At 43.4% G+C, this 26,315-nt stretch overlaps 1 protein-coding gene across 1 annotated transcript; it reads right to left on the bottom strand.

The window, feature by feature from the left end:
- Window positions 1-1,527: 1,527 nt before the first annotated feature.
- Window positions 1,528-25,534, bottom strand: mturn (maturin, neural progenitor differentiation regulator homolog (Xenopus)). The gene is made up of 3 exons (XM_042332405.1): window positions 25,313-25,534; window positions 4,700-4,822; window positions 1,528-3,678 (listed from the first exon to the last, which is right to left on the bottom strand). Exons 1-3 carry the CDS (start codon window positions 25,472-25,474, stop codon window positions 3,568-3,570), a joined length of 396 nt encoding a protein of 131 aa, XP_042188339.1. The 5' UTR covers window positions 25,475-25,534; the 3' UTR covers window positions 1,528-3,567.
- Between the last annotated feature and the right edge of the window lie 781 nt (window positions 25,535-26,315).

Genomic DNA, 26,315 nt, shown 5'->3' with positions numbered 1-26,315 from the left:
TCTTAAACGAAGCCCACCATGTGGTCTATGGACCTCATTCTCCTGACTTCCCAGATCCTTGTCCCTCTGATTACAGACATCGTCAATCACTCTATCGGCCGTTCTCATCCCCTTCAACACCACCCTCCTCCTCAAAGTGTTCACTCGACCTATCTACCATCCCATCTGCAAACTGCCTTTCCTCTCCAGGGTTCTGGACTGAGTCATTGCTTCCCAGCTTTGCTCTTTCCTTTCCCTGTACGAACCCCTCCTATCTGGCTTCCGGATTGCCCACAGTGCAAAGACTGCCCTGGCCAATGTCACAAATGCTATTCTCTCCATCTGTGACCAGTGCTCTCTGCCACCTCATCCTTCAACCTCTCTGCCGCTTCAACATTGTTGCCCATTCTATTCTTCTCCCCTGCCTTTCCTCTCAGCTCTAGCTTCACAGTTCTGTCCGCGCCTGGTTTTATCCTTACCTATCCCAACTCCTCCACTTTATATCTGCCAATGGCTTCTCCTCCCGCTCCCACATACAGTGTTCATTAGGGCTCGGTCCTCAGTCCTCTCCGCTTTAATATCTACGTGCTCCCACTCGGCACTGACACCCGCAGGCATGGGGTTAACTTGCACATTCATGTAGATTGCACTTAACTCTATCACTCTGCCTCCACCTTCATTTTCATGCCCTTTAAGACCCACATCTGTGCTCTACAGCAACTCTCTGCTCGCCAGATTTCCCAACTCTTCCCTCCAGAAACTGGACCATTCAGATCTCTATAGCTCATGTCCTCTTCTGCACTAGGCTCCACAAACCTATCAACCCCATCCTTGCCTGACTTCACTGGTTCCCCATTCCTCAGAGGATCAAGTTTAAAGTCCTTCTCCTCACTTTTAAATCCCTCCAGTCTTGCCCCACCCTACGTCTACAACCTTCTAAAACTGACTAACCTGGTAGCTCCCTCTGCTTGGTAGGCACTGGCCTGCTTCATGTCCTCTCGCTCTGCCCATCTCACCATCGGCGGTCGGACTTTCAGCTTTTCTGCCCCCATTTTGGAACTCCATTCACGAGTCCCTTTGCCTCGACTCTTCCATTACCTTTTTCAAGGTCAGGACCTTCAAGACCTTAGTCTTTGATCGTGCCTTCGGTCATCCTCCAAACCCCACTTGGCCTCCACCCCTCCCAAATCCAACCGCCACCTCAGGTGCAAACCCTTGACTGTCCAGCACCTTGGGATGTCTTCCCTACGTGAAAAGCACTATATAAATGTATTTTGTTTTTTTTTTAAGTGCTGTAAAGAAATGCATGAACATAACATGTCATGCCATGGTGATGTTCTTCAAAGACATGCGTTTAAATGGTCAACTACTTGACCAGAGTTAATGATAGCCATAAAAGTTTTCCAGGATGGAGTTATCACAGTGTTTCTATACTATATTCAGAGACCGTCAATGTGCTGCAAAATGGAACAGTTTCAAGATAGTGAGTGAGGCCGTTAGCCCTTCTCTCATTCAAACATCTTCACAATTAAACAGATATTCACAATGCAATGTTCGAATAATTTATTTTCAGCATGTTATTTAGTGTTGAAAATTATGTTAAAGGATAGCATTCTTTTGTTAACCTATCCACGTCATCTTTCACAACCATTAAAAACAAAACAACAGGTTTCCTTGTTTGAGAAAAATTCAGTCCAAATCCTTTAACAATAATGCTTTTTTAAAAAAAAATCCAATGGATAACCAATAGTTTATTTTGGTCATGCCATTATCTTAAACTAAGTATATGTTAACCACTGTACAGTGAGGCTAATTTGTATAGCAGAAACGTGTGTCGTTTGTTTTTAAGCCATTTTCAAATCCACACAGCGTTAGGTCAACAAAAGAATTGAGGTATCTATAAATGAAGTGCTGCAGTTTTGTAACAGACCAAGACACATCCACTTGGAAAAAATACCAAAAATTAAAATAGCACCTCCTGCATCACCAAACCATGCATTTAAAAGAGAATAATCCAACAGCTGTTATGGTGAATTTCATTTTTCTCTCAAATGATAAGACACTGTTACAGAGGATGCTCAACAAACGTCATTGAACATATTGAACACTTGGTACTCATCACACAACGCAAAGTCCAAGATTTCCCTTTTGAATATCTGTACTGTGCATATACTATAGAACAGAATTTTTATACTGAAGCACTTCAAAGTTTTTACAGCTGTGCCTGTCACATTACTTACCTAAACCAATAAGGTACATTCCCTTCAAGTGTGTGCTAAGGGATTCTTCCTCGTGGCTGTAAACCTTTAACATTCCAAACATGGTCTCGTATCATTTAGTCCGACCTCAGGAATTTTACCAACTATACTCAAGACATCCTGTTTTACAGTATACAAAAATACAGTACAATTTACCACTTAAAACATACCAAGGTAATGATTAATTCTTCAATGAGCAATGTATCATTTTTTTTAAAACATTGCTAAAGTTTCCATTAAATACAAGTTTACAGTTCCTTCTGTTATCAAACATTAACACAAAGAGCTAAACAATATGTGCTGCTGTTTGATCTACAACTGGGAATGTTATAACTGTAAATGTCTTGTCTAAGATGCATAGGAAAAAAATCGGTAAAGTACCAAATAGGCTGCAGTGCATTGAAAGCCAAGCAATAATTAATGCATTACACAGTTCCTGCAGTACTTAGAGCAATAGCAAATTGCAGGAGTATTTAATGCCCTTAAGCTTCTACAGAACACCACTTTTATTTTACAGTGCAACAAGTTACTGTAAGCACACATTAGATTTATGTCAGTGTTTATTTAAATAATATCTTCAATGTTTTTTGAAATGCACTAATAATAATAATCCTGGCATTTAATCACTGTAAAATCAGCTAAAGTGAAACTTGTAATAAACAATTACTATCTGGACTGATCATGACTAGCTGCTTAAGACCAATTTCAGTGTTGGGCGACTAAAGCGGAATACCTACAGACAATGCTTAAAGAATATTGCTTCACAAGACACATGCTTAATGTTCCTTTAAAATATATAGATTTTAAAAAGTATGAACATCAATATATTATTCTTAAAATTTTCTCAGGAATTTTCCAGTAATTTGGGACCATTTTCGTTATAGAATTGTGTATTGCCTGGTTATAAAACTTAAAATCATATTAACTGAGACATGAATTAAAAACTAATCAGATTTTGTTTCTTTTTAAAAAGCCTGCCTAAATGATTATACCCAAACCTGAAATTAAGCAACCTGAAATATCAATACTAGTCAGTTCAGAGTTCAAATCATTGTCTTTCTGCTGTTTAGTACTTTAATCTATGCAAAACAGTTTGTAGTTATGCCAAAATTGTGAACAGGAATGACTGCAAAGGCCAGACTAGATACGATTTAGCATCGATATTTAACCTGATGTTAATAAAGGCTATTCAGGTTTGTGTGTGCGAGTTATTTAATATAATATAATATGGGTATGTGTATATAGTGGGAGGGGAGAAAAAAATAATATAGCTTATGAATGAATAAAAAGGTTAAACTGCACACAGGCTGACTGTTCCCTCTTCACACATTTACTGTTGACTGACGCTCATTGGTTGGTTGTCTGCTTCAGGTTCCTCCTCTTCAACATCCGCATTATAGTCTTCAAATGCATCATCATCTACATCAGGAAGCCCCAATAACTGTGCAAAACAAACAGCCATCAGACCACACATGGAAAAATGGATGAACAAAGCTGAAAATTAAACTGCAACTAATTTCTTTGCACACACATATCTCTAGAGATGAGCATTTCTGGTTTGTCACTTGAGCCAGGCAAAAACTCTAGTTCCCATCAAATTGTTTGCCAAATTTTCAGGAAGCAATCAACAATTCCTTATAAGTAATTTAAAACATGACAGTAGGAAGACTTCAAATGTCACAAATCTATGAAGCTGCATATTTTATTGTACATTTTAATGGAATGATTATATCTGGACTTTGAGCTCATAGTCCAGGCTGACACTCCACTGCTGTGCTGGTGTATGCTGTACTGTTGTCGTCTTTCAGATGAGCCATTAAACCAAGATTCTGACAGCCTGGTTAGATGGTCTTTAAAGTTCCCATACCATATTCAAAAAGAGAAAGGAGATTCTCCCAATGTCCTGGCCAACAATCCTCCAGATAAAATTGATCATTCACGGTCATTTGTAGAACATTGCTGTGCACAAATTGACTGCTGCAAACCATTCAATTCCATTTGCCCATCTTTTCCCTGTAACTTTACAAATTATATCTATCTAGTTCCCTTTCAAACACTGCGTCAACCACTGCACCCAGCAGGGCATTCAACTTTCTAACAACTCTGGGTAAAACAAAATCTAATCTCCCCCCTTTCTCTCTCACTAATTGATTTAAATCAATGCCCTTTAGTCGCTCACTGACTGGTCAGTCAGATAGAAAATAACTGTACAATCCCAGAAGTCAGAATGACAGTTAATAATGTAATAATATTAACATAAAAGGTTTTACTGATGTTACTAGGATTGACTGCAAATCCTTCCCTCCATCATTAAATCACTATTTTAAAAAAGTCAAGACATGTATAGATCTGAAAATCTTGACTATACTAGTTTTGTATAGAAAGGTCTGACCCTAAAGGGGAATATCCTGCTCAATTAGTTAATCCTATAGAACATCATTTTGTATTAATATGGCACTTACAGGTTTGAATGATTTGAAAACCTTTTCCAGGATTTCAGAGAGTGTCTTCTTCCCACAAGATAAGATATATTCCTGGACCAACTGTAGGAAAGGTAGGCAATCCTCACTTTCGCTCCAAACATGCTGATAAGATAAAAGAGAAGGGATGGAAAACGTTTATAAAATAAATCTTACGTAGCAACAAAACTACCACCCATTTTTGCATTTCGGTTAAAAAAATTAAAAAATTACCACAGAACAATTGGAGAACAATGTCAGAAGATCACATTAGAAAATTAGGAATAGAAAGTCAGAAACCAGGCTTTGAACCTGGTGAGGCATTAAAGCTGTCAACTCCCATTCATACTGTACAAAGACAACCCAGTGCAAAATGCACAGTGCTTTCATCCAGGCTTTTAGCGATTTACATTCACAATATGATGTATACACAAAATAATACAGTCAGGATTACAGAGGTACAACTAGGACTTTTGCTGGTTTTGAGCTTTGTTCATTACCACTAATGGATTAGATCTGACCTCAAAATGTTACTGTGTGTGCTGTACCGGCGAGCCAACTGGGCTCAAAGTTAAGGGTGCGCTGGAATGATTCTAGCGTAATCAGCATTGGGTGACGAATAGTGCGGTTACAATTGTTGTAATGGAGTGACCAATGTATGGCTGATCAAGTGTAAACAGCACTACACTTCAATTCACAAGACAAAAGGATTTTTTTGAAAAATCAGCTTACAAGGTATAGAAACTTTATTGTTTCAACTGCATCAGCTACGACTTCTTTGTCAATTTGTCCTTAATTTCAAGCTACGTTCATTATAACTACTGTATTTCCAAGTGAGTTGCAATTGCAGTCTACTTTATATGCCGCTCCAGTTCTTAGCAAGTCAGAGCACCAGTTTTTACACTCCGTCTCCCCATTCATTTCTCCTGGCCTCGTCATTGGAAAATGAATCCCAAAAAATGTCGTCTTGGAACTTGTGATTTGAGAAATAGGGCTCAGCTCTCATTGATGTTTAGTGGCGAATCACTGCAATTTTGATAGTATATTCAAATAAAAAATTGAAAACCCTGCATAGTCTGTCCCCAATCCTACCTTTGCAACCTCCTCAAACCACTCCCTTTGCCTGCTTCACATCCCCACCCTATCTTCCTGGAATTCCATCCCAGAATCCCCGCGACTCCAACCCTCCTCTCTTTCAAGGCACATCTCCAAGCGTACTTCTTTTGACGCTACTTTCACCAGAGAGCTTTGCGATGCACCTCCAAGCAGAAAGGTGCTTTATAAAATGTATATTGTATTATTCTATACTAGCGTGGTTTCTCAGGCAGTGGCTAACACGCTAGAATCATGCCAGTGATGCGTGATTTTGCACCTGAAACTTAATAACAATAGTAGCATTTGAAATAGCGCTTTATCCTGTTGTTGAGACGACTCAAAGCGTTTCACTGGACATACGGTAAAGTGGATTGTGCATTTTGTGGGCAAAGCTCGGCAGCCAATTGCGCACATCGGTGGTTAGGCCTTCAGCCTTTCCATCCCATTCCACAGAACTCCATTCGCCTCTCCCCTTCTCTTGCCTCCTTCAAGGTCTATCTCAAGATTTTCCTCTTTAACCAAGTCTTCGGTCACATTTCTACCCATACACCCCCTTGGCCCCCACCCTTTTGCATCAAACCCGGGTTCGGATGCAAACTCTCCACTGTCGAGCCTGATGGGGCGTTCTCCCGACATGAAAGGCAGTGTATAAGTGTAATTCGTTGTTCTTGTTGCAATGTTGTTTCGTCTCACACACTCGATCTGGACAAATGCTATGGGGCGTCCTTTAAAGTGACTGATCCAAAATCAAGCCCAATAACACCATCTCCAACATGTATTCACGATTCGCAAAGAAAATCCAACTAATAAAAAAAGGCTTCCAAACATCAAGGAGTTTGAAGTGCAGATGTTTTTAACAAATAGTCATATTAATATTTACTTTTCTGATTGCATCACTTAAGCACAAGAATCTGAACTATACAATACTTTTGGCGAGATCTATAACATGTATTTATTTACAATAATTTTTATATGTTTTACAATAATTTTATATTAACATTCTACAGGGAGCAAGGTGGACGATGGAGGTCCAGAGGACTGGATGTACAGAATGGCTGAAAGCTTGTCCACCTATGGTTCAGCGGGGTGGGAGGGAGACAAAGTAACAACAGCCACTTATTTAGCGCCCTTCGTGTCGGACGGTGTTCGCTGAGCAGTAGCTGGGGCGGGAAAGTACAGGAGATCGCAGGCGGTGGGGGCGGGGGCTCAAGGCCATGGACGGATTTGAACAAGAGGGCAAGGATCTTGGATTTGATCCCCTAGTCGTTGGGGAACTAGCGGAGCTGAGAGGGGATGTGGGCGATCGGTTCATGGAGTTGTGTGGGAGAGGCCACGGGTTTCAGACTTCTGGATGTTCTGCAGCAGGTGCAGCAGTAGAGTGGTCTCACAAATATCACAATTCCAAAGACAAATTGAGTTATTTTAACCAAATTCCATGTTGTATCACACATGCTAATTACTTTTAATCATTTAATCTGCAGTTGGAGATACATTACATGGTAGATAGATGGGTACAGTTAATTATTCAACGATTAGACAAGCTGTGTAACGATCAGACAAGCTTGAGCAATGATTAGACAAGCTGGGGTTCTTCAGTCTTGAGAAGACAAGTCAGAGAGGACCTCATAGGTGTACAAAATGTTAAAACTTTGGAATTGAAGTAAATCCAGATTAATACTTTAGCCCATAAAATATACAGTCAATTCACTTCACAGTGTATTCTGTGAAACGCTTTCAGATGTCTCAAAGATGGATAAGGTGCTATATCAAATGCAAGGATTATTATTATTAAGGATGCATCAAAACAGTAGAACAAGAGGGCATAGGTTTAGAGTTATTAAGGGAAATTTCAGGACAGATACTAGAATTTTTTTCTTTACAGAGGATGACTGGAACATAACAATAATCCTTGCATTTGATATAGGAACAGGTGGAAGGAAAGGTGCTAGAGGCCAGGAGACGACTTGTTTAATAAACAGCTTGATGCAATGATAAGGGAACCCTAGGGTGGGTGTTGTGAGATTGGAGGGGCCAAAGGGACCTCTTCAACCTGACCAATCTAGTTATCAACTTTACTTTAACAGCATTTTAATAGCCTGGTATTTCACCTCCAAATCACAGAGTTTTTGCTGATAATAATCCTTGCATTTGATAACAACGCCTTATCACATCAAGACATCTCAAAGTACTTCATAAGATCTACTGTAAAGTGACTGACTGTCTATTTTGTAGGTGAAATGATGGATGGTTTCATTGTGAGAACTGTAACTCAACTGATAAAGTACATGTTGATTGCGTTCTAAGGGATTTTGCACTCAATAGCAAGTCTTGTTTCACTAACATAATTATCATAAGTCAGTTTTGAATTGGAATAAGCAAGGACACCATATTCTCACACAAACTTACAGAATTTTTCCCCTTCCTGAGTAAGCCTCAAATGCAGAGAAAATCTACTCTGTCCAATGGGCAATTGGCCTCCAATATCAACTAAGTGCTTCAAATTGTTATTTCTAATGGTGTGTACTGTAACCGATATGACATTTGCAGAGGTAAGCAATAAAATGTTTACTGATGAAACACCCAACATTTACCTTCCTTGCATGAATAATTCCATCACATTCATATGTTAAATTTATTGACAGACGAAAAGTGACCCTCTAAGTGACTTCACGGATGACCTGACAGTGGGGAAGTAAGAGGAGCACCATAAGGTTTTAAAATGCAACACAGTTTAATCGATATGATCATTATTTCTAAAACTGCACTACACAGAGATTTTTTATTAAAAAAAGTTTCATCAGAGAAAGCAAGAGAATGCTATTTATGTTTCTGGAGGCAGATCAGCATATAATGAATGAGAGCTCTGCCTGCTTACAAACAAGTAAGACAAATGTGCCAGTGTGGCAGATATAAACAGAGCTCATTTGTGACTCAACAATCCATGCAACAACATGATTAGATAATAATATTTTTTTTAAATTGGGTTACTAGTCCAGCTCTTGAATTGAGCTAGAAAATGTAATGCAATATAAAGGTTTGCAAAATTTGGAGACAAGCATTTGACCCCGACATTGAAAAGATGGCGGAAGCATATAAAACACAAGAAGTGAACTTAAAGATGCAAGACTATTAATGCATTTAGAAGTTGAAGCCTTTGAGTCCTGTAGCTCAGTGCTTAGAGCACTCGCTTTGCAAGCGCGAGACCTGAGTTCAATTCCAGGCAGAGGGCGAAACCTTGGGCAAGTTTCCTTACTCCACACAGAGCCTAATAATAATCCCTCCAAAACCAAAACAATAATAAATTGGTCATTTTCAATCAACGACTGTTTGTGGGACATTGCTGTGCGCAATTGGCTGCCGCGTTTCGCCCACAAATATACAGTCAATTTACTTACAGTGTGTTCTGTGAAGCGCTTTGGGACGTCCTCCCGACGTGAAGAGCGCTATATCAAATGCAAGGATTATTATTATAACAGTATTAGCACTCCTGGCAGTTTAACGTAAAGCTGTCTAACTATTGTGACAAACAGGGATGGGAGGACGGTAGCATGAGTGTTCTGGATGGATGAAAAGGTATTCTTGTGACATTCTGAACATCTGTGATCAGGGCTCCCACTGCCTCCTTGTCCACCTTGACCACTCTATCCTCATACACCGCCTCTCCTCTTTACTTAATCTTCGCGGACCTGCCCTTGCCTGGTTCGATTCCTATCTCTCTCACCATCTCCACTTTGCTGCCTCTAATGATTTCTCCTCCGCACTGTCACGTCTGGTGTCCCCCAGGGCTCTGTCCTTGGTCCTGGAGTTGAGGGTGGGGGCAGAAAGATAGAGTTGGGTGTCATCCGCATACATATGGAAGTTGACTCCATGTCTGCGGATGACACCCAACTCTATCTTTCTGCCCCACCCTCAACTCCAGAACCACTGCTGTCCTGACAGACTGTCTGTCGGACATCAAGTCCTGGATGAGGGCAAATCTCCTACAGTTGAATGTGAACCAGACCGAGGCCCTCCTGATTGGCTCACGCCAGCGCCTCTGCACCTCAGGCTCTGTTAGCATCAACCTCCATGGTTGCTCACTGCAACTCACCGCCAGTCAGGAGCCTGGGTGTCTTGTTTGACCCTCAACTGTCTTTTCTCACCCACATCCAAGCCATGACCCTTCCCTCACCTCCGTAACATCGCCCGACTCCACCACTATTTCACCTCTTGTTCGTGCCTTCATCACCTCCAGGCTCGACTATGCAAACGCTCTGCTTGTCGCCTTCCCAACTCCTTCCTCCACAGGCTGCAGATAATCCAGAACTCTGTAGTCTGTGTCCTCTCCCGCACCAAACTCCGCGACCCCATCTCCCCCATTCTCACCCGACTCCAATGCTCCCTATCCTTCAGAGGATCCATTTCAAGATCCTGGTCCTCACCTACAAAGCCCATCATGGCATCTCCCCACCCTACCTCTGCGACCTCCTAACCCCTTACCAACCCACCCGTTCCCTCCGCTCAGCCGGCTCCGGCCTGCTCCACCTCCCCCGACCCACCTGCCCCACCATTGGTGGGAGAGCCTTCAGCCACACTGCCCCCAACCTCTGGAACTCCATCCCCCAATCACTCCGCCTCGCCCCCTCCTTAGTCTCCTTCATGTTCCGCCTCAAGACCCTCCTCTTCGACCATGTCATCGGTCAACCCCCTTCCCCTCCTCTTCCTTCTCCCTCCAACCCCAGCTCGGGTCTGAAATGCTGATCCCTCCACAGGCTGCAGATCATCCAGAACTCTGCAGCCCATGTCCTCTCCCACACGACCCCTATCTTCACCTGACTCCACTGGTTCCCCATTGCTCAGAGATTATAGTTCAAGATCCTGGTCCTCACCTTCAAAGCCCTCCGCGGCCTCGCTCCTGCCTACCTCTGTGATCTCCTAACCCCCTACCAACCTATCCGCTCCCTAGGCTCAGCAGGCTCCAGCCTGCTTCACGTCCCCCGCCTTGCCTGCACCACCAATGGTGGGCGGGCCTTCAGCCTGTCTGCTGCTACCCTCTGGAACTCCTTCCCATAGTCCCTCCACCTCACTCCTTCCCTTGCCTACTTCAAGATCCATCTCAAGACCCTTCTCTTCAACTGTGCCTTCAGTCACCCTCCTATAACAACAACAAGATTCCATTTATAGAGTGCCTTTCACGTCGGGAGGTCTACCAGGGGATTAGCCAATAATTAGATTTTTTGCTTAACTCTAGCAAATGAACACGGTGGAAGACAAAGACAGTAATTGTGGGCTTCATTAGACCTGAAGGTCAGTGGTTAGAGCACTCGCCTCGCAAGCGAGAAACCTGGGTTCGATTGCCAGCAGGGCGAAACCTTGGACAAGTTTCCTTACTCCACATGCTTGATAATAATCCCTCAAGAAGAAAAATAATAAAAAAATAATAATTTGGTCAAGACTGTTTGTGGGACACTGCTGTGCACAATTGGCTGCTGTGTTTCGCCCATAAATATACAGTCAATTCACCTTACAGTACAATCTGTGAAGCACTTTGAGACCTCTAGAAGACGTGTAAAATGCTACATAAGATGCAAGGATTATTATTACTAATTGCAAAGGAGATGTGGCATTCAATAAAGGTCTTCAAACCAGTTGTCAGCCTAGGGTGAGCTGACCGAGAGGACTTCTTAAAGCAAGATCTTTGGAGGCCAGCATGAGAAACGCATATTAAAAGTACACTATAGAACCAAAGCTAAAATGAGGGGGTAAAATACAACATTGAAATTTTTTTTAGATCCAAACTACACTGTAAAATGGATACAGCAACAACAACAACAACAAGATTCCATTTATGGAGCACTTTTCACGTCGGGAGGACGTCCCAAGGCGCTGGACAGTTGGGTCGGGACCCGAGCATTGGGGGGAGAAATGGTCAGGGTGAGGGGAGGGAAGGGAGGGAGTGAGGAGGGGGTAGAGAGTCGAGAGGGGAGCTGAAGGCACGGTCAAAGAGAAAGGTCTTGAGACCGGCCTTGAAGGAGGAAAGGGAGGAAGCAAAGGGAGGAAGCAAGGCGAAGGCACTGGGGGATGGAGTTCCAGAGCCGAGGGGTTGAGGATCTTCCTCATATGGCTGCTGCTGTTACAAGTGAAAAGTAACAAAGAGGTCAAAGCGATGGATGGATAACTGTTGATTCAAATCACTAGATGTTAAATCTGTAATAGACTGCTTCCCATAGAGGTGTTTTCTCCTGACCTTCATGGGTCTACATTTCATTACTCAATGTTAAACCAATCATCAAACAGAAGTAATTATTTATCAATTTTTGGTGCTAACCACAGCATTGTTGGGACTAATTTATATTGGTTCTGGTTTCAGAATTTCCATGATTCTTCCAGTGACTACATGCAAAATTACTTCACAAGTATAACGTTGTTTTGCCATATTGCGCAGTGACTCCAAAAATATCTACAAATTAGAATTACAATGCAAAGAGAAGTGCAAAACCTACAATTTGAGTATCATGCCCAAAGTAAATAAAGAGAATTTAGCAATGGGATAGAAGAGCGGAGGGAAAACTGAAATGTGCATTTTAGGTTTGCAGATTTGTGGATTTCATAAGCCTTTTTAAACCGGATTAATGTATGACATGACAATTTTTCATCAAAAATCTTTTTTTTTTTAAAACATTTGTTGCTAACCACCTTCCCCTCCCGAGTCTGTCCTTGTGTTCTGCCACAGGAACTGTGAAAGGAGTATGGGTGGGTGACACAACTCTATAATTTGAAGTGTGAGGCACAGTGCACCCTTCATGTCCCAGTTTTTGAGTAGTACTGATCTAGTCAATAGAAAATGTGTATGCTACAACAATAAATTGGTCATTTCAATCCACGACTGATTGTGCGACACTGCTGTGCGCAATTGGCTGCCACATTTTGCCCACAAATATACAATTAGTTCACTTTACAGTCTATTCTGTGAAGCGCTTTGAAAAGCGCTATATCAAATGCAAGGATTATTATTATTATTAAAATAGAAACTCAACCCAACCTTTTGTGTGAAAAGTATAACGGGCCTGTGATATTCTCTTTACCGCAATTCTCCAGTAGCTGTCTATTGCAATTAACTTATAAATCACTAAAATATAACCAGAGAATATAATTATATTTCATGTTGCGAAACTGGTCTACGAAAATCAATAATTTGACATTCCCAATAGGACCAATGTTTGACACATGTGGAAATCCATCACCATGCTTATAGGTATCCAGGTAAGCAGGGTGCGTGCCTCCAGGGAGAGAATGTGCATTGCATTGCAGACACAGGGAAACACAGTGTAGTACATATATGGAACTCAGTTTCACTTGGGATACTTTTAAGCAGTGATGGGTTTGCACACATGTCAAACACCAGAGTCTGGCAAGAGACTTACCTGTAAACCAGGGGTTTACTGTAATATTAATCCTTTCATTGGACATCATATTTCCAAAATTTTGTAGTTTTAAATTTAGGACCTCATATTGTTATTTGTCCGAACTATGTTGTAAATTACAATACACTTGGTTTTGTTTCCCTGTAAAACAAAGAGTCATTACACTTCACAGTAAATCTGGTGAAGTAGTTTGAGGTAGTTCAACAATGTGATAAAGGGTTATATCAAACTCAAAAGTTATAATGAGTAATATTTAGTGAACTAAAACTTAGTATCACAATTCAAATTATGTTCTGTGATCACAGGACTGGCAGCACTAGCATCAAAATATTAGTCTTAAAACAAATTAAAACACCTTCATTTGATAACTCATTTGGAGTCCTGTAGCTCAGTGGTTAGAGCACCCCCTTTTCAAGTGAGAGACCTGAGTTCAATTCCAGGCAGAGGGCGAAACCTTGGGCAAGTTTCCTTACTCCACACAGAGCCTAATAATAATCCCTCCAAAACCAAAAACAATAATAAATTGGTCATTTTCAATCTACGACTGTTTGTGGGACATTGCTGTGCGCCATTGGCTGCCGCGTTCGCCCACAAATATACAGTCAATTCACTTTACAGTGTGTTCTGTGAAGCGCTTTGGGACATCCTCCCGACGTGAAAAGCGCTATATCAAATGCAAGGATTATTATTATTATTATTATAACCTATAGGGTTCTTTACATATTAATAATACCACAGGTTACACCTTGTTTCAAGGATTAACACATCTCGGGGATTAAATTACATGAATGAATATACCTCAGAGTTTTAGGTCAGCGACAATACATTATGGCATTATAGAACACTCCAGACAAAAATCTTGTTCTGTTACAAACCGCATACATACATAATATCATGAGCAAACCTAACGGCACAGCCAACAGTTTCCTTGTCATTGGCCGTTGAGTCTTTCATCGTAGTCAGTCGCAGCTACTTGGTTAATTAAAAATAATGCTGGTAGGAATGTCACACTGCACACAAAGGATAAATAATGAAACAGAATGAAGTATCTCTTACATTCTGGTACCTACAGATAGGATTAATTCATGCCATTCAACCCATCCACAAGATACGGCATTTTAAAATCATCAGTGGAGAGACGCGAAATAAAAACACAAATTTCTTCTCCATCTCAAGTGTCCTTGAACCTGAACAGAGCTGTGGCAAGCATCATTCGTCACAGAAGCACACACAGAATCCAGATTTAATTGCTTTAACCACTCATGCAGAAACAAAGATCTGGCTTGCTACTTAGTTAATACTGATATAAAATGCTAGGCATCTTCACATCCAACGCCAGAATTTTGGTCTTTCAATCCTTCATATATGTGGGCCTCCAGTGTTGTTTCACTAAGGCATATTTTATTGTCAAGTTATGCACATCTTTTGCAGACAAACAAGCTTTGACAAAAGGTAAAAATAATTACTTTTTTTTTTACCTTTCGCTTTCACCTCACCTTCAAGCAGAACTCCTTCCTAGTCCCAGAAAGGGATGCACAATAAACAGAAACTTTCACAACAGAATTGTTCGCATATGCTGACAAATGTCAGCCTGCCTTAGCTGGAAGCACTCTCACCCAAGTCAAAAGGTAACAACAACATGCATTTATATAGTGCCCCTCACTCACGCAGGATAGCATTCCAAAGAGCTTGACAGCGGCGGAGCACCACGCCGAGCCAGGGTGAGGTGACGGTACGTACGGTCAAAGAGGAAAGTCTTCAGGCATGACCTGAAGATGGGGAAGGAAGGGGCAAAGCGGAAGGATAGAGGAGGAGGGTTCCAGAGTTTCGGGGCTAAAAGCACCGCCGCCAATGGTGGAACGGAGGGTACAAGGGACATGCAGAAAGCTGGAGCCAATCGAGCAGAGACAACGGGCTGCAAGTCAGAGATACAGGGAGGTGCCAGGGCACAGAGGGATTTGAAAACGAGTGTGAGGATCTTGAATTCGATCTGTTCGGCGAGAGGGAGCCAGTGGAGCCTGGCTAGAATGGTCTGACGAGGGTACGGAGTTTACTGCGGGAGAGTATGCAGCGGAGTTTTGGATTAGCTGAGTCCTGTGCATGGTGGAGCTGGGAAGACCGGCGAAGAGGGCATTTGAAAAGTCGAGTTGGGAGGTGATGAATACATGGACAAGTGTTTCAACTGAATCTGGGGTAAGGTAGGGTCAGCGGTGGGAAATGTGGCCGAGATGGAGAAAAGCAGACCTCGTCAGGGACCGGATGTGGGGAAGGAAGGACAGCTGTGGGTTGTGCCTGTCGCCAAGGTTGCGCACTGGTTCCGTAGGTCTGAGGGATGGCCCGGGGAGGTTGAGAAGGTCAGAGCCGCAGGATAGAAGACTTGCATTTGATATAGCGTTTTTTAACGTCTTCTAGACTTCTCAAAGCGCTTCACAGAATATACTGCAAAGTGAATTGACTGTATATTTGTGGGCGAAATGCAGCAGCCAATTGCGCACAGCAGTGTCCCACAAACAGTCGTAGATTGAAATGACCAATTTATTATTATTGTTTTTTTTAGGGATTATTATCAGGCGTGTGGAGTATGGAAACTTGCCCAAGGTTTCACCCCTGCCGGGAATCAAACCCAGGTCTCATGCTTGCAAAGCGAGTGCTCTAACCACTGAGCTACAGGACTCCGCTGAGCTATAAGACTCCACGGAGTACGGCCTCCGTCTTGTCAACATTTAGTTGTAGTGAGTTTTCGCTCATCCGGGCCCTGATGTCCGCCAGACAAGCTGAGAGAACATCAGCAGAGAAGTGGATTCTTGGGCTGTCCGAGGAACTTTACCCCATGTCTGCGGACATCACAAAGAGGGAGCATATAGATGAGGAAGAGGAGGGGGCCACGGTTCAGGTGGACATTAAAGATCCCATGACTATTTGAAAGATGAGGGATTTTCTCCCGGTGTCCTGACCAATAACCCCTCAGGTAAAAATTGATCATTCACTTCATGTGGAGTCCTGTAGCTCAGTGGTTAGAGCACTCGCTTTGCAAGTGAGAGACCTGAGTTCAATTCCAGGCAGAGGGCGAAACCTTTGGGCAAGTTTCCTTACTCCACACAGAGCCTAATAATAATCCCTCCAAAAAAAAACCCAAACAATAATAAATTGGTCATTTTCAATCTACGACTGTTTGTGGGACATTGCTGTGCGCAATTGGCTGCCGCGTTCGCCCACAAATATACAGTCAATTTACTTTACAGTGTGTTCTGTGAAGCGCTTTGGGACGTCCTCCCGACGTGAAAAGCGCTATATCAAATGCAAGGATTATTATTATTATTATTATTATTATTATGGTCGTTTGTGGAACACTGCTGTGTCCAAATTGGCCGCCGTGCGCAAACTGGCTGCTGCGTTCGCTGGCAACATAGCGTCACTGCACTTTACAGTATAACCTATGAAGCATTTTACAGTATATCCTATGAAGCATTTTACAGTATATCCTATGAAGCATTTTGGACATCCTCCCGATGTGAAAGGCAGTATATCAAATATGAATATCATTACGATGATAAACAAACAGATTACCGGATTCCAATTTCTTTGGAGATTTCCACATTCATCAGTCCCCATGATAAAAGTTGACTAAGTGGGATTAATCCTTTTACTTATGATCCAAGGATTGTCGTTTAGGATGAAGATCAGGTCACCGCTGATCTCAGTAAAGACAAGACACAGAAACTGATGGATATTCTGCACACTGAGCAGCCCTCTCCAAAGAGTGGGATGAATGTTTTTCATAGAATCGTACAGCACAGAAGGAGGCCATTTGGCCCATCAGCCCTGTGCCAGCTCTTTGAAGGAGCTACCAACTCGTGCCACTCTCCACTCTTACCCCTATCCTTGCAAACGTTTTTTTATTTTCAGGTAAATATTCAATTCCCTTTTGAAAGTTATTATTGAATCTGCTTCCAAAACCCTTTCAGGTAGCGCATTCCAGATCGGAACAAATGCGCCGCACAAAAAGAAAATACAACTGATCTCCCCTCTTTTTAGAGGGGAAGTTTGAGAGGGTAAAAATTGGCCAGAGTTTCTGCAACCGATATCTATTTAAGAACCAGTGTGTCTGAGTTGTCAGGATTGGTGGTCGTTGCAATGCTTCCCACAGATGAACAGCAGATACTCACTATCAAGGTTCATAAGTAAAGAATGGTTCTTCTGTTGAGATACCCGACCATAACTCAGCATGAAGTTAATACATCCAACAGAGGGAATGAGAAACAATGGTGAGGAAAAGACTAGCATGCAAAACTATTCCACTTCATTCCCATTTAGGATTCGCCTTTAATTGAAGAGTGGGAATCTGTAGAAGTTGGAGCCTGTTCTACATAATTGGACCAACAGAAATTAAAAACTTACTGACAGAGGGAATATTGCCACCATAGAAAGTACAGTGCATTTCTTATTATTTTAGACACAAAGATGGTAACCATAATAATACTTACATTTGATATAGCCCCTTATCATGTCTAAAAGTGCTTTACAGAATATACTGTAAAGTGAATTGACTGTATACTTCATGGCTGAAATATTTTTGCATTTCCAAAGTTTCCAACAGAAAGCATCCATGGTCCCAATAAATGCAGATGGTTCAGTACTCAAGAGAGTACAAAAGAGGAGAAGACCATTTATAAAGGTCCATTTGGTCAGTTCCAAGTTGTCAGACTTCCTTCATCTGAAAACGCCTTTATTTGAAAGTATATTCTATACCCTGCTGATGAAAATAACCGGTTTTGAAGCAAGATTATGTTCTGAGATTTTACCATGCTGTAGAATTTCAATATGCTCAGCATAATGTCAATCTAAAATCATTGCTAATATTCCTGTGGAAGTTATTCCCACTGTAACAAATTCTGCATTTGGCGAGTAACATCCAAATGGATAATAGCAAGGCAAGGGCCTGTGCCAGTTCCTCTGCTACCTGGCCTCGTTCCTTTCATTGGTACCCATTATCTAATGCAAAACTCGGACTGAAAATTACACTCTCTTTGACTTAGCTCAGTATCTAAGGTAATTCCCTGTCACTTTGTTGTATGGATCAATTTCTGCAGTTGCCACAGTTATTCTGGAACATAAAGTGAAAATAATATCGAGAAAGAGGATTGTGGCAGTGTTCAGGATAGAATTTGGATCTATTCCAATTTATAGACCTTTGGACACCACCCAAAAGCTGACACAATAGATGTCATGCAAAGTTCCACCTGCGGAGAACAAATCAATTCTTTCCTGAACATTGCCACAATGCTGAACATTACATTAACTAAGTCATTATCTGCCTTCCTTTAGCAGAGGAGATTAGGCTGCTGATGTATCTCAATGACTAGCAGCAAATTTGCTTTCATAGCACATACAGAACTGCTGCCTGTCCCTTCCAGACGATAATCACTTTAGAATGAGTAAAACTTCAATACTTATGAATAGATCATGATTGGTCCTCTAAAGTGCCAATGACCCAGAACCGGTGCCAACAGACTTCCTACAGAAATCAATTTTGGTGTTGGATGCTTACCTGATCAAGATACCATTAAAAGTGAGAAATAAAATAGACAGGCATCAAGTGGTAAAACATTAAGGCCCTTAGGGTATGTTATAAAAGATAAGAAACTGTAGATTATCATTATGGCACATGGATTTACTACAGGCTTGGCTAAGTAAACAGCACAGCTCGTAGTAAAAGTAGCAAAAGCATATTTCAATTTATACTTTTCAATTTTAATTAAAATTTACAATATTGTGGAGGGGTTTCTTTGGGCGCACTTGCGAGGTCCAGGTCCAAGCAGTAAGGTGAATTTGTGGAGAAACAACAGGGGAATCAACTGCAGGAAGGAAGAGCTCTGACTTACACTGACCTGTCGCTGTGCATCTTGAAGGCAGAATCGGCTTCAGTGTACAAGTCTATTTGCCAAAGCCCCTCATATAAGGACCTGGATAAAGTAAACCTGGTAAGTGGCATAGGATTTGGACTTCTGGAACTTCAAAGTAGCTGGCAGAGCGCACGTAAGCAACAGGGTGAATAACTGCTGCTTAGGCTCCCCACCTGCAACTGGTGAAACCAGAGTTCAATGGGTAAGGGTCAGTTGTGACGTTCACGTTTCATGCCAAGTTGTGCTGTTCACCATGAAGACTTCCCGGGATCTGCTGGTCGGGTCCCGTGCTGGTCAATGACAACTCACAACATTTCTCTTCTGTGTGGGTTAGGGCGGTGGGGAGGGGGGGAAAGGGGGAGGAAAGAGAGGCGAAATATAGAGAAAAAGAGGTCAGCAAGGGCCGTACTGGCTCTAAGGTAAAATGTCCGGCAATGATAGATCGGAATCAAATCGACTCTGTGGCAGACTGGCTGCTCCGATATCTAAGGCAGGCAGGTTTCCAATATTCCAAGGCATTCTGATCATGGAGCATTAACAGGATTTGGAAGAGTAGACCGGGAATGGTACTCTTCCACTTGGCATCTCTTAACCTTGCAACCACAGGCAGAATGGTCCAAGTTGAACAAGCAGTGGGATTCTAATGGTAATGCAGTTTTATCTGGTTAATTTCCTGAGTTCCCCATACTTCGGCTTTTACAATTTGTGGGCTAAACTCTGTGATTAGGGAAGCAGGGTTCACCCGGGGGGGGGAAGAGACGCAAGCTCTGCTTTGTTACGCAAATAGAACCCACACATACGTGGAACTCAGTAGTTTAGTTTGGAGACCAGTATGGTGGTGGGCTTCCACTTGCGTCAGAAATCTTGCTCCAAGAAAGGTATTAGATAGCTATAATAGATTTAGTTTTGGAATTAGGCATTTTAAATATTTTGGGGTCAACCAGATGGACCTTAAAGGCCCTTTCTTGCCCTGTACATTTTCCTTTACATAAATGATGGGGGTAAGCCTCATGCACATCTGCGTAGCCCCTATTTGATACTTCAGAAATTTCTGTATTTCAAACAAAATTTAGACTGTCTAATATTGTTAATGCAATTACACATTTTTTTTAAAAAGTCCCAACCCTGCCATAACTACAGCATTTCTTTTCTCATTGACAACACAACCATAAACCCAAACCACAAAAGCGGTTTCTACATGAATTTAATGATTTTAAGTTGCTGGAAACATGACAACATTCCTGTGAATCCTTCAGATTAAAATGTCTCGGGTCGCATATATAATTTATAAGATAGTTTAAGATAAAGGAAAGCAATTTTACAGGTGTCTCTTTCCTAGCCTCCCCAGTTGGTAAATTGGAAGAAAGGCACAGGCCCTTGCTGGGAAGTAAGCCATACTCATCAGAAATGTGTTAGAAGCAATTTGGGACATTTTGAACACCACATGCATGCCTACATTACATCCAGGCTCGACTATGCCGACGCCCTGCTCGTCGCCCTTCCAAAGTCTTCCCTCCACAAGCTGCAGATCATCCAGAACTCCTAAGCGTGTGTTCTCTGCCACACCCGGCTCTGTGACCCCATCACACCCACCGTCACCCAGGTCCACTGGTCCCCCATCCCTCACAGGATCAAGTTCAAAATCCTCACCTTCGAGGCCCTCCATGGCCTTGTCCCCTCCTAACTCTCCGACCTGCTAACCCCTCACCCCTCTCTCCGCTCAGCAGGTTCCGGCCTGCTCCATCGGCGGTCGGGCCTTCAGCCTCTCTGCCCCCACCCCCTGGAACTCCATCCCATTCCCTTCGCCTCACTCCCTCGCCTCCTTCAAGGCACACCTCAAGACCCTCCTCTTCAACCATGCCTTCGGCCACCCTCCCTGATGCCTTCCCCGGGTCCTAATCCCTGACTGTTCAACGCCTCGGGCTGTCCTCCCGACATGTAAGGCACTTTACAAATGTAATTTTGGATTGTATTTTGCATTGTATATGAAAAGGAAGGATTATTATTGCTGTAGATCTGTACTAAATTAGTTTGTTCCAGTCAGTCATTGCAGCCATTGGAGTGTTACAATTAGCTTTTGGATTCCATAAAGTGAAGAGCACGTAAAAGACGGTCAGGCATTCCCAATTGATATCCAGTGACCTTTACTAGAAAGTGCAACTGGGGAAAAGGGCAAAATTATCTTCATGTATGGTAATGTCTTTGATCGCTTCACAGGAATGAGGTTGGACCAAGCAAAGAGTAGTGGGAGATGGCTATAGGCCATTCAAAGAGGCAGGTTTTGACACACACTTAAAAACAGAGAGAAGGGTAAGACATAGTGGTAGAGGAAGGAGTTCCAGAAATTAGGAACTAAGGCTCGGCCACCGATGACAATATAAAGAGGGAGGAAGACAAGCAACAAGCCTACATTAGCTGAGTGAAGAGAGGCAGGTGGTCAGATTAGGGTAGATCTAACATAAGAGGGTACCAGGGAGGGGATGGATTTGTAGATAAGGACGAGGACCTTGAAATTAATCTACTGGGAGTTATTGGACACTAGTGAGGCCTAGGGTAACAGATACACGGAGTAGGTTTGGTTGAGGATATGGTTTTGGACGAGATGCACCTTATGGATGGTGGAGCTAGGGAGACCAGCGAGGAAACGTCTAAGCGGGATGTGATGAAAGTGTTTCAGTGACAGTGGGGTGAGCTGTGGACGATGTGGCAGAAGCTCATCTTTGATGCCCTTTAGAATTCAACATCCTACCAGACACTTAACAATCCAGACGTTCATCAAGATAGCAGTGGCCAATCAGCATTTGGAAGCTTTTGCCAGGAAGAGCTAGTGCCTTCACGAGAGAAGTGAAAAGCTTTTCTAGTTCAGCTTCGTGTCCCCCCTGTTCTACCATCAATGAGGAGGCTTTCTGCCATTCTGCCCCCACTATCTGGAACAACATCCCAGAATCCTCCCAGCTTGCTCCCTCCCTCCCTCCCCCTTTCATTCAATGCCTGCCTCAAAGCTTTTCTGTTTGAGTATGTTTGCAGTCATCGTTCTGCTACCCATCCCCAGCTGGGGTGCCTAGTCATCACCGTCAAGTGCTTTAAGATGTCCTCCCACTGTGAAAGATGCTATAATAAATTAAATATGTATTGTATCACATTCACTGTGTACTTGAAATCAGTGGTTTTGTTGCATTGAATATGTGAAAATCTGGGAAGACACCACTCCTGATCCAAGGACATTGTTTTTGTTAAAACGAGTTACATAATTCAGTGGAATCAGTTGCATCACCAAATGGGTTGAACCAGCTCGGTTTCATCCAGGAAAATTTTAATTCCATTGCAACACAGAGAACATTGGAGAAGGTGAAAAACCCTCTCTAAAATAGGTCAGGACTTATTCGCCTATTTTCTCCTATTCCGGCTCAACAATCCTCCAAGTTGTCATCTGAGGCACTGAGGCCCTCCTGCTTGGTTTCCGTCAGCACCGCCTCACCTCAGGTGTTGACAGCATCACTATTCATAGATGCATACTCCACTTCACCGAGCCGGTATCTTGCTCAACCCTCAATTGTCTTTTAAAGCCACATCCGTACTATGAACCCTTCTGCCGCTATCTCTCCCCCACCCCCCCCCGACTTGATTATGCTAACTCCCTGCTCGCCAGACGTCCCGACTCTTCCCTCCACAAGCTGCAGGTTACCCAGAACTCTGCAGCGCGTGGCCTCCCCACACCCGGCTCCGTGACCCTATCACCCCCATCCTCACCCAGCTTCATTGGCTCCCCACACCTCAGAAGATAAAGTTTAAAATCCTTGAACTCACTTTCAAAGCTCTCCACGGTCTTGCTCCTCCTGACTGAACCTTCACCAACCTGCCTGCTGCTTGTTTGGTGGGCACTCGCCTGCTCCACACACCCCACCTGGAGCCCCTCCCTTGCTGCCTTCAAGGCCCGTCTCAAGAACCGTACTCTTCAACCATGTCTTCGGTCATCTTCCCATCCCACCGCTATTGCTTTCCACCCCTCTTAATTCCCCCACCACAAGGTACAAACCATTCACTGTCCAGCTACTTGGGACATCCTCCTGACGTGAAAGGCATAATATAAAAGCAATTTGTTGTGGCATTTTGCTGTGAGCAAACTGGCTATGGTATTTGCCTACAGATACAGTCAGTACATTTGACAGTAATTCCTCACAAAGCACTTCAAGATGCTTTGACAATATACCAATCAAATGCAAGGATTATTATTTAATCAGAACAATGCAAGCCTGTGGCCTAATTTTCCAGTCCCACAAGGCTGCATTCCAGTTATAATCCTCGCTGAGACACTTTAAACAAATCAAATGAAGATCAATTATAAAGCCTTTTAGTGGCTAAATGAATATGCAATTCTTAGATACAAAGTAACTAGTGCAGGAAAAGCATTATAATCAACACATTTGTTTAAAAAAGTACAGAAATATTAGTACCAGTCAGATATCATCAAACAATTAATTAATCTTATTGATTACATATGTAATCATTCATGCTGATTATTTTCTAAAAGAAATCTTACATAGCTGCAACCAAATGATTGCAAGGATGGCCATGTTTGTAGAATCAGCACATTAGATTTGACCATTAATAATAAAAACAGACAGATTGAAAACTGTCTGAGGGCAGTATGGTAACCCCCTCCCCTCTTTCATTATATGACCTTGTATAAGCTCAATACTCCAGAGACAAAAAAAACTAGTTATCTAAACCCTGGATTTTTGTCATGTGTCCCTTCTTAAAAAATTGTTTTTAGTTCTATGTCACAGAAACCTGAAATAGAAATGTTAGAACGTAAATAGTTTTAGAAAATGAGACATGGAAGCATATTGTGCTAAGAACTTGTTCACCTTATAAATACAAAGTCTCTATGAAGACAGCAGATGCAGTGTCGGTCTTAATTTTAAAGAGTCTGCACTCTCTCTCCCCCACAATGCACAAGGCAGCAAAATCCACCACCCATAGAAATCAGAAGGCAGGCACCCAAATTAAATGCTCACCATTCAGAAATTATTTCACCCTCAAAATACAGTCAAACCACATTACAATATATTCTGTGAAGCGATTTGAGACGTATCAATGACGTGACAAGACACTATACCAAATGCCAGGATTATTATTATTATACAACCATAGCAATACTATAGCATTCAGAAAGCAAACAAAATATATGTGTAGGTAATCTGTTAAATGTCAACCAACGTGCATCATAACATAAGGATCAACCACACAATCTTGTGATGATAATAATAATCTTTCCATTTGATATAGGGCCTTATTACGTCTCCAAGACGTCTCAAAGCACTTCACAGAATTTACTGTAAAGTGAACTGACTGTGTATTTCGTGGGCGAAACACAAATTGAAGAGAAGCTGGAGGAACGCTTCATTCCAGACACTGCATCTCCTCCAGCTTATTCCCTCGGGTCTCTGCCTTTTCCAGGATGCATCATCATTTAAGTGTATGTATGTGCAATGTGTATATACATATACATGTATGTATACGTGTGTATATACATATGTGTGTGTATATATACACACATATATATAGACACATATACAACATAATACACACACACAGTATATATAAATTGGCTCCAGACCCACTGTGGGGCTCATCCTCCTGGAAATGAGCGTGTGATGGGAGCCACGAACAGCTGCGATAAGGGAGACAGACAGACACAGACACAGACATCACATCACATCAGAGGGGTTCAGGTGGTCCTGGCAACACGTACACAAAAGTGGCGCACTTCCAGCGGGACGTGTGGGGACTTAAATCACACCCAAATCCTCATTGATTTACATCGATGGAGGAGGGGGGAGAGGGGGGGAGGGAAGGGAAGAGGGGGGGAGGGAAGGAAGAGAGGAGGAGGGGAGAGGGGGGAGGGAAGGAAGAGGAGAGGGGGGAGGAGGGGGAGGGAAGGAAGATGGGGGGGAGAGGGGAGGAGGAGGGGGAGGGGGGGAGGGAAGGAAGATGGGGGAGGGAGAGGGGGAGGAGGGGGGGAGGGGGGGAGGGAAGGAAGATGGGGGGAGGGGAGAGGGGGAGGGGAGAGGGGGGGGGAGGGAGGGGAGAGGGGGGGGAAGGGGGAGAGGGGAGAGGGGGGGAGAGAGAGAGAGGATGGTGGGGGAGAGCAGAATATATATAAACATCCCCCCCCCCAACCCCCAACCCCTCTCCTTTAAAACAATACTCACGAAATTATCTCTGAAGTCGCTGTCGGGGCACAAGACGTAGAACGAAACCCCAGGATCGGCGTAGAAATCGAGGCGGCTCTCGGCCTCCTCGGTGGCGATGAGCTCGAACGGGGTGTTATAGCACCATTTGTCTGCAATGTCGACAAACTGCTGGAAATCCATGTTGCGGTGAACACACTGTGTGTGTGTGTGTGTGTGAGAGAGAGAGAGAGAGAGGAGAGAGGCTGCTCTGGCTGGGGAGGCAGTCAGTCAGCCAGTCAGCCAGTCACCGGGGGAGGGAGGGAGGGAGTGATGGAGGGAGTCAGTGAGGGAGGGAGTCAGTCAATGAGGGAGGGAGTCAGTCAGTGAGGGAGTCAGTCAATGAGGGAGGGAGTCAGTGAGGGAGGGAGTCAGTCAATGAGGGAGGGAGTCAGTGAGGGAGGGAGTCAGTTAGTCAGTCAGTGATGGAGGGAGTCAGTCAATGAGGGAGGGAGTCAGTGAGGGAGGGAGTCAGTGAGGGAGTCAGTTAGTCAGTCAGTGATGGAGGGAGTCAGTCAATGAGGGAGGGAGTCAGTGAGGGAGTGAGTCAGTCAGTCAATGAGGGAGTCAGTCAGTGAGGGAGGGAGGGAGTTAGTGAGTGAGTCAATCAGTGAGGGAGAGAGGGAGGGAGTCAGTGAGGGAGTCAGTCAATGAGGGATGAGTGAGGGAGTGAGGGAGAGGGCTGGCGGGTGCCTCACAGGCAGGTCACCAGCCGCCTGTCTGCACGAGCGGGAGCCCCGCACATGGCGCGCGCCGCCCTTTGTTATTGTCCTCGCGCGGGGCGGGGGAGGGAGGAGGAGGAGGAGATGATGATGAGGAGGAGGGAGGGAGGGGTCGTGTGGGAACCGAACACGGCGCCGGCTGTGGCCGCTCTAGAAGCGCATGGTCCCGGCTCCGCTCCCTGTGCCGCTCCGCTCGCCTCTCGCCCTTTATTCCGGATTGCAATGAACGGCCCCTTCGCGGCGCCGCGCTCTGTCCGCGCCCC

The sequence above is a fragment of the Callorhinchus milii genome, unplaced genomic scaffold (assembly GCF_018977255.1).
Source record: "Callorhinchus milii isolate IMCB2004 unplaced genomic scaffold, IMCB_Cmil_1.0 Scaffold2, whole genome shotgun sequence".
NCBI classification, from domain to species: Eukaryota; Metazoa; Chordata; class Chondrichthyes; order Chimaeriformes; family Callorhinchidae; genus Callorhinchus; species Callorhinchus milii.
This window is presented reverse-complemented; position numbering and strand designations above follow the sequence as displayed.